We start from the raw sequence: 9,166 nt of genomic DNA, 5'->3' as shown, positions 1-9,166 counted from the left end.
GGGGGGGGGGGGAGAAGCTGCCACATGTTACCCTAGAGCAGTGTTTCTCAACCTTGGCAATGTTAAGAGGTGGGGGCTTCAACGCCCAGAATTCTCCAAACGAAGTCCACTCTTCTTAACATTGACAAGATTGAGAAACACTGTTCTAGGCAGCTGCTCATGAAGCATTGATTGATCTGTTATTGGTTGAATGAGTGACTGACTGGCTCCAGTCTGTAAAAAAAAAAAAAAGAAGAAGAAGACTAAGTCTAATAAAATCTAGGTTAAATCTAGTAGAAGATTGATTGGTTAACTGAAATGAATCATTTTAAATATACAATATTAAACAGGTAACACGGAGAGGAACCAAGATTCCTCTTGAATAAACTCTTCCAAGCATTTGAATGAAAATACCTTTGGTTTTTCGCAGCAATTGATTACCTGCCGTCCTTCAGCCCAGACAACACAAAGGTCTCGAACGTATTGTTTTATTATGATTGTGATTATCCTTTTCAACAGAACATCCCTGAGGACAAGGCCTTGGTCAACGAGAGGGACCACTTACCCATCGAAATGGTCCAGACGGCCGCGATCTTCATGATGGCCTTGGTGCGGGAATTGAACCGGCTGTGCTCAATAGGGTTGCGGATGGCGACATAGCGGTCGAGGGAGATGGCACAAAGGTGCATGATGGAGGCCGTAGAGAAGAGCACATCTAGGGAAATCCAGATGGGACACAGTTGTTTAGGCAAGGGCCAGGCATAATCTGGAAGAGAGAGAAGGGAGAGGCAAGGAAGGAGACGTGAGCAGAAGAGGGCTCCAGCCCAGAACAGAGGGGGAGGAGGAGGAAGGAGGAGGAGGGAGGAAGAGGAGGAGGAGGCTCCCCAATCACTCAACCACAAGCTGGGTACCACACAGGAACTGCCCTTGAGCGATGCTGGGGCAAAGCGCCTGCCCTGCAGGAGGTACCACATCCACGACAGGATCCAGGAACAGGGAGAGGAACCCTCACGGGGAGTCACTGGGGAAGAAAACCCACCCAGGAGAAAACCATCTTCTAGATCAGGGGGGATCCAACCATGGCAACTTTAAGACCTGTGGATTACAAAGGTATAAATATCACATCCTGACGGCTACAGATTCCCACCATGGGTGGTTTGGTGACTGCTTCCTGCTGAGTAAACGGAGCTTGCTGGTGAAGCTTGGAAGGCCCTGGATGAGGACCCTGCTCCACACTTGGGGTGCCAAGCGAACTTAGGCAGAAGACACCATGCAGCTTCTTCTGTTCCAAAATGAGGAGTCCAAATCTCTAGGCAATCTTTTGGAATTTGTCCCAAGATTTAACATGATTAATGTGACAAGCAAAATTGTGCATTGGGGTTGGGGGCATTTCTTAAATGTAATAAAATATTAATGCAAAGCCTCCCATAGTTATGTTTCAGTTTATTTGTTGATCATCTTGATGTCATCCAGAGTTCTATTTTGCTATTTTTATCTGTGTTTTACATTCCCTGGCTGTAATAAGGTATGAGGATGAATCTGAAAAAGGACAATTTTAACAAGTGAAGCCCTTAAAAAAACAGGCTCCCATTTTCATCCCTGCAGAGAACCTGTCTTTCCACAGCACGGCTGCCTTGTTGAATTGCAGCGAGGGGCTGTACCTGTACACGGCCCCAAACACCTTTCAAAGGGGCTGCCGTTCTGTAAGTGTCCAGCCAGGGCATTTTCATCCTCCAGGTCCCCTTGAAAAACAAATATGCACAAAGGCTGTTTCAAATCCTTTGTGTATCCAGAGACAAGCTGGATTGCACATTCCCAGTTTTAGGCATTTTCAAAAGCAGTCTGGATTCTGTGTGTTTAAACAAAAGAGATATAAATGGTTTAAGGAAATAAATGTAAAACGATGAGCCGTGTCCCGAATACCATCAATCTCTAAAACATGGTCAGCTTTGCGATGCCAAAGGAAACATCTGAGCCCCGCAGAGCTCTCTAAAGCGCCCGAGGCAAGAGGGGAGAAGCTGCGATAAAAACAGCAACTGGTAGCCGTCAATCAAAGCACCAGAAATAGGAAATTGTTTAAGTCTATTGAAAATTCCTCCCCTCCTTTCTCCGAAGACTGCTCTGCCTTCCAGCATCCAAAGTGCCCTCCTGGACTTTTCAGAGGAAATAATGGATTAATTTTCCAGCTGAACTTGTTAATGGCATTCACTTTCCTGACAAGGTTGAAAAGCCAGCTGCCTCCGTCTCAGACGAGATCCTGCAGATGGACTGATGGGTCCTCCCCAGCGGCGGAGAGCGCACACCGCAGCCTGGCAGTTGACAGACGGATGAACTTCAGCTACAATTTGCATTTCTCAACACTCCTGGAGCGTTACGGCCAGGCGGGCCTGCACTTCAGGTTGCACGGGTGTGCCAGACTCCCTCGCTTCCTTTTTGTAGATCTCCTAATTACTCCTGGAATATTTGTTGTGGCCTTCATCGTTAGTTTTCTTTCCCTCTGATTTGCTCTGGGCCATATTTGGTTTTGGCACAGGGCAAGACCAAGATGATGAGGGTGTGACTTTACTGGCAAAGGAGGCAATTCCACATGGAAGCTCTTGAGAAGAAGTAACCCAACCGAGGGTTCCAGGCCTCATGTGGGAGTATCAGAGAAGGGATTCAAACTGCCAGAGCTGGTCGGTGGCAGACAGAGGATTCCAACAGATCCTGGATGGCTACAGCTTCTCCTCAGTTCAAATATGGACTGTCACAATTTGGGAAAGATGCTCAGATCTCTCCCTTCTTACTAAAAGGTAGCCTCGCTCATGGATGACGGTGTCTCCTTCAGAAACTGACCCGGCCATTTCTTTCTCTCTTCAGCCCTGAATTGTCTTCTTTGTTGGTTGGTGGCTCTCCAAGGCTGCAGACTTTTCCCAGCCCAGTTGAGATGCCAGATCCCATTCCTCTGCAGACCAGGGACTGAGCCAAGAGAATGCCCTATGATAAAGATCCACCAAGCTCAGTGTGGCAGCTGCTCCCCAGGGTTTCAAGGGAACCAGTTGAGCAGACCTGGGAGAACGAGCAGATGTTCTGCAGTGGAGGTGTTCCACCTTTTATCCCTCAGGGCAAAGTGACAGGTATGTGGGCCTGCTAGAAATAAACCGGCCCTGTTTAATTTCCTGTGTTTACTACTTTGCAGTGCTTGAGATTTTTTAAAGAACAGACAAAACATACGTGCTGTGGGAATGTCTCTTGAGTGAGTTATAAGCCAGGAGTTGGGGTCATTGCTGTGTTTGCACAGGGAGATTTTTTCCCCTGGGTATTGCATTAAGTGGGTGCTTCTCAACTTCTGCAATTTTAAGATGCGTGGACTTCAACCCACCAATTTCCCCAGCCAACATTGCAGCACATACATCTTAAAAATGGCAGAGCTTGGGCAATGGAGATGTTTCCTTCAGAGGCACAGAGGTCTTCTTTGCTTCTTAAACCAGACCCATGAGGTCTTTCAAACACTTAAATCTGAGAATGCAAATATGTGTAAACTATGTGAAAAAAAAGTTCTTGCTAGAAGCTAATGTAAGTGCGGCTATGAAACAACTGATTTCACAAGGATAGGACTCCCTTGTCAGGGAGGCAGAGCTGGTCTCGCTCTACATTTGGTGTGAGAAACCTTGAGGGATTGAGAAGCAGGTGTGCTCATAGTTAAGGTGGCATTTTGCCCCCTCTGAGAGGAGAGAGCAGGCTAATGTCCTCCCTTGGGGGAGAAGCAGGGCCATCTGCCTTAAAGAGCTGCCTGACCTGGACATATTCCTTCACTTCAGCCAAGCTGCTTCCTTGCTGGTCTTCCGAAGTTCTGCTTGCCTCCATTGGCAGCAGGAGCTGAGGTGGCTTCTTAGCCCCAAGCCAGAGAGACAGATATCGCCGACCATTTCTTGAGCAGCTTTTCTCAACCTCAGCTACTTTAAGCTATGTGGACTTCAACTCCCAGAATTCTCCCTATGCTGGCTGGGGGATTCTGGGAGTTGAAGTTTACCCAGCTTAAAATTGCTAAGGTTGGGAAACGCTAAATCTACGTAGTGAACAGGGAGGGGCTCTGTGTGTGAATCAGTTTATCTGCAAAATATCTGGATATACCTGGCACTTTAAAGCTCTGCATCTATCCTCAAGAGGAAGCTCGGAGTTGCAAGAAGCAAGGTTGAAAAAGAAGAACAGCCAAGCCCCAATTTAGAGCACAAAACCATCCCTTTTTGTGGAGTCAGCCCCCAGTTGCCCTTGCCTTCAGCATAAAAAGGCCCCAGGTGATGTGCACGCAAAGTTTGTCTTGAAAACTGAAAATGTTTGCCGCAGAAATTCTGGCTTGTAGAGCCGAGGAGGTAATTGGGTATTTCTGGAGTGACTCCAAGCTGCTCTTTTGCTTGTGGGAATCTTGGCGTTTCAACATTTAAAAACAAAACAATGATCAATAAACACAAGAGAGCAATGAAAAGAGCAGCATGAAGTCAGGCGAAACAGCTAAAGATGAAAGGCGGAGAAATATGAGACCGGAGGGGGTTAAGGGGGTTGGGACTGTCTTCTACTCCACCTTCAGCCATGGAAGACCCTCTTTCTCCAGCCCCAAGGCTGTTATTGTGGAGCTGCCTTGAACTCCTGCCAGAAAGGTAAGATAAAAATCAACTAATAATTAAACCAGTTAACCAGTTAGCACAACCCACTGAAGTGTAGTCTAACCAACCAGATTGGATTTACCTCTTGACCCCCAACATTTAGCCAAGCACATTCTGGTCTTCTGCATTGTACAAACTCAGTTGGGTGTGGAAGAAAGGCAGGGAAGCAGATCTCCAATCAAATTAAAATTTGGATTCTTATGTTCCTATCAGGCGCAAAGAATCAGGACCATTTGTGAATGATTACTGAAGCCTATACACAAGAATCTGGTCAATCAACCATCAGCAGTAAATTGGCACTAGATAAGTGTCAACGAAATTCAAGAGGGAGCTGGACTTGGGTCTCTTGTGGCAACGCCTGGATTCTAAACTGATAACCTGTTTTACTCTGCCCTCCAGTTCTCCCTGTTCTTCTCTTACGATTCCCTCAGAAGGTACAGCATTCAACCCAAGAAGATTCCTGGAGTCAAATTCAGCTCCTGGGAACTCCGCAGACAACATCCATAATCTTCTCTTGGCAACATTATGGAAGCAGTTGGTCCTTCTCTTCCTCCAGGAAGTTTTTTCAACTTCCAGGATAAGCTTCAGACCTTCAGAAATTTCTGGTGGACTCTCATCCAAATTAGGGTTAGTGTTAAACCTTGCTTAACCTCCGAGGCTAGGTGAGGACTGCCAACTTTCTAACCCATCTGACTAGAGATAGTTCAACATCCTGTTGCTATTATCCATATTCCTGTATGTTCTTCTAGAAAGACTGAAGAACATTCTGTCCTAATATGTGAGAAAGACTGAAGAATGGTTTGCCAAGAAAACACACCATGTTCCTTCCTTAAGGGCTGGGTCGGCTTTCTTGTTCCTGAGATTTCACACTCCGATCCTGCTTTCCAGGAGTTCAAACTCAACAGTTTTTATTATGCCTCTCCACCTTGGCTTCTATTTATTAGCACAGATTTTTAATTAGTCCTTCAGGATCTTGCTGTGGCGGAAAACACATAAGATGTCAGGCGTAACAGTTGCCTGTCAGTCAGACACGAGAAGAAGTTGAATAGTGAAGGCTTAGCCCTTCAACCCTTTGCTCCAGTCTCTCCCAGCAGACAGACCTGGTGGCCCCTTCAAAGGCGCTGCAACCGGGCACAGATCAGGGAATCCTGACTTCTACAGAAAGAAGATGGCTGAGGAAGACATGAGGGGAAGACCCATGTGGGGAAAGAGGACATGTCTGCTTTTTCAAGAATGAACATTGTTTCAAGAATTGAGGGAAACTATAAAAGCAGCTCTCAAACCAGGCATTCTCCAGATGTGTCCATCTTCCACCCCCATGACCTGTAGCTGGCACATCTGCTCTGGAGGACTGCATTTCCCTTATGTGCAGAAGAGAAAAACGGTGTTCCTATCCAATTGAAGGGCACCTGATGGACGGGGGAAGGGAAGGCCAATTGATCCAAGCAGCTTTTTCTCCTCTGGAAAGCTGTCTAAGCTTTGAAGTTGCCCCAAAGAATCATCTCCAGAGATTGGAAGCAGAATAGGGGGGACAGGATTCTAAGTCTCTGGACCACTGTTCCATCCGTCTCCTCACCCTTCTCTTGGCCAACACCCTTGGCGCAGGGTGCTCAGCCATGAAGTACAGCTTTTGCAATGATTTCCCAAATCTCAGTCGCCTACATCAATGGGTTCAGTGTTTCCCAACCTGGGCCATTTGAAGAAGCGTGGACTTCAACTCCCAGAATTCCATAGCCAGCATGGAATTCTGGGAGTTGAAGTCCACACAGCTTCAAATGGCCCAGATTGGGAAACACTGAATGAAAGTAAGAGATGCCACAAAACCCCACTTCCCTTCTGCTGCCCACAAGGATCCCATCATCTGAGCATTAGTGTCACTGGCCCCTTTGAAGACCCACAGATCGGTAGACCATCCCCTGAAGACTCTTGGCTCTGGAGCTCTTCCTCCTGTGGCTACTACAAGCCAGTGCTTTCTGCACATGCAAAACAGTCCCCCAAAGGGAGAGGTAGAGAGCAGGTCCCATCTCAAACTGGGTGCCCTCCTGTGCTCAGGTCGACCAGTGGGAACAGCAGAGAAGAAAGAAGGCAACCCTGCTCATGCGTTCATTGAAAGGCACTTGTCCCAAGGCACCACAGCCCTCTTATTGACACTAACAGTGGCGGACTTACCATAGAGAATAGTGATCAGAGATACTGGCATCACCAGAATGCCCACCAACATGTCCGCCACAGCCAAGGACATCAGGAAGTAGTTGGTGGCGTTTTGGAGCTTCTTCTCCAAGGAGACCGCCATGATAACCAAAATGTTCCCACCGATAGTCAAGACAATGATGACCAGAATCAGGAGGGCTGGCCAGTTCTTCTCCTTGATGGACTTTCGAGAGATGTCTGCCCCCATGGAGGAATTCAGAGGATCGGTTGTTGGCAAACTGTGATTCCAAGTCAAATTGTGACTCAGTGGCCAAGCCATCAAGCTGCTGTGCAGGCTGAAGTCCAGAGTGATGGATACTGTGGTCAAGCCAAGAATCCCTCCCCCATTGAGGGCACTCATCCTTGGCTCTCCTCAGGAGCACCTGCAAATCAATCCCTTTCTCAGAGGGGAGAAGGCAGAAGGCAACCACTGGATGGCCCAGCGCTGGCCCAACAAAGGTGCTTGACCTTCCATAGCGGATGAAAGCTTGTTGAAGCCAGAACAATGTTCTTCCAGGCTGCCATGCAGGCCAGGGCCCAGAGCCTGAAGAGGTCAGCTGGTGAGGAGTGATGTGATCTTGGCAGCAATATCCACCGTGTCCTCAAGGCCAGCATTCTCTGAAAGAAAGAGACACCTTCACTCACACAGCCGCTGGTGCAAAACCAGGACAGGAGCACAGATGTGTGGTTTCCCCACCAGCTCTGTTCCCCCACACCCAGAAGTCTCACTTCTCTCCTCTGGTAGTGCCAAGCCTGGTAGAAGAACCCCCTGGCGGGCTTCCAAGCCCTCCGTTTGTCTCATGTACAGCGCCCCACGGCGGAAGAATGAAGCATCCCGAAGAAGGGGCTCTTCATCAGCAAAGAGCTCAGTCTGGCCCAGAAAAGCTTTGCTTCCACAACCTTTGAAGGCACCCCAAAACTTTCTGTGTCTTTCCTGCAGCGGATGGAATGTGACTCTTGCCCCAGGGGAATTCTCAGCCCCGCCACTTCCACCAGGCCAAAGAAAGCTAGAAAGGAATAATTGCCCTACATGGAAATATTTGGAACGAGTGGAGGAGAAACAGCACAGCCATTCAAGAAGGGGGAGAATTTCATTTTGGCTAATAAAAGCCAGTTGTGAGTCTAATTCCAGAGAGGGTGGGACATCCCACAAGGCCAACAAAGCAGCAAAGAGGGGAGGAGATTTGGGGGAGACACACCCATCACATCTCCTCCACAAGGCCCTAAAGAAATGGCAGAGAAAACGGAGACCAACATGAGAGCCTCTCCTGGAGAAGAACAGCTACTCAGGAAGCGCTTCAAGGAGGCACCTCCTGGGCGTTGGCCTTGCCCAGGGACCACACATGGACACCAAGCCCCGCATCCCCAGCTGGCAAGAGGGGAGTTGTGGTCCAGCGCCTCCCAAAGAGGCTGGCTTGGGGGAAGCCCTGGGAGTGATGGCTGTTCCACCCTCTTTTCGCTTCCCTTCCTTCTTATCTCCCTGCCTCCTGATGATGGAGGAACACCGGCCTCATTGCAGCAGGAGGCCAGGCCTGGCAGCAAAGCCCAGAGGCTAAATCAATGTCAGGAAGAGAGCAGGAAACCTTTAGCCCAGACCTGCTGCCGGCTCCAGGGAGCCGAGGGGGACAATCCCTAGAGACGCTGTGACTGCCACTCGCTCACATCCATTTTTACTTGCAGGCCAGGCCAGCCAAACCCAGGGGACTCTCCGATGCATTCAACCCCGAGGGAGCCAAAGAGGCTGGTAAAGGTCTGTTAAACCCATTTACTGAGGCTAACATTGGTGAAAGCTAGCAGAGGTATTCTTACAACTCCAAGAGAGTCCGATAGAGAAGGGGCATTCGTACAGAGCAATGTCTTTTTCAAAGCTAACACAAGAACGACCGTGATCCCCACTAAAGCTGGGGGAGGATGTGTGGGAGGCCACAGGAGAGGTTCTGAGCATCCTAAGACAGCATGGCAAAGAGCTTCTGGAGCATTTTATATGGGGACCCCCCCACACACACACACTCACACAAGAAACACCCGCTTGATTCGGAGGGCTCTGCAGGTTCTACATGCCGGCTGCCAAGTGTCCGAATTTGTGCCACCTGACCATTGGGATGCAGCGGCCTGGGTGCAAGGACCGGTCTGAAGTCCCCTTTTCCAGTATTGTTGTAACTTTGAAAAATCACTAAATGATGGGTTACAAATTGAGGACTTTCAGTGTAATGTTTTGACTTTCCCACCTTCCTTGGAAGCCTTTCTGGTGGTGACCCCTCATCTTTGGAGTGATCTTCCAAGGGACGAAGATGGCCCGACTTTTCAAAAGCTTTTTCAGCGATTCAGCCTCTTCGCTGGCTTTCAAACTTTCT

At 48.6% G+C, this 9,166-nt stretch overlaps 1 protein-coding gene across 1 annotated transcript in view; it reads right to left on the bottom strand.

The window, feature by feature from the left end:
* HTR2C (5-hydroxytryptamine receptor 2C) overlaps positions 1-7,173 on the bottom strand; it is a 9,102-nt gene extending 1,929 nt beyond the window's left edge. The window contains exons 1-2 of the mRNA XM_015832500.1: positions 6,792-7,173; positions 545-745 (exon numbers count right to left, since the gene is read on the bottom strand). Coding sequence (XP_015687986.1) covers positions 545-745; positions 6,792-7,173 — 583 coding nt within the window. The remainder of the gene's footprint in view (positions 1-544; positions 746-6,791) is intronic.
* Positions 7,174-9,166: the final 1,993 nt, after the last annotated feature.

This window comes from Protobothrops mucrosquamatus, unplaced genomic scaffold (assembly GCF_001527695.2).
Source record: "Protobothrops mucrosquamatus isolate PMUCROS unplaced genomic scaffold, P.Mucros_1.0 scaffold4, whole genome shotgun sequence".
Taxonomy (NCBI): domain Eukaryota; kingdom Metazoa; phylum Chordata; class Lepidosauria; order Squamata; family Viperidae; genus Protobothrops; species Protobothrops mucrosquamatus.
The sequence above is the reverse complement of the archived record's forward strand: the minus strand, read 5'-3'. Positions and strand labels throughout refer to the sequence as shown.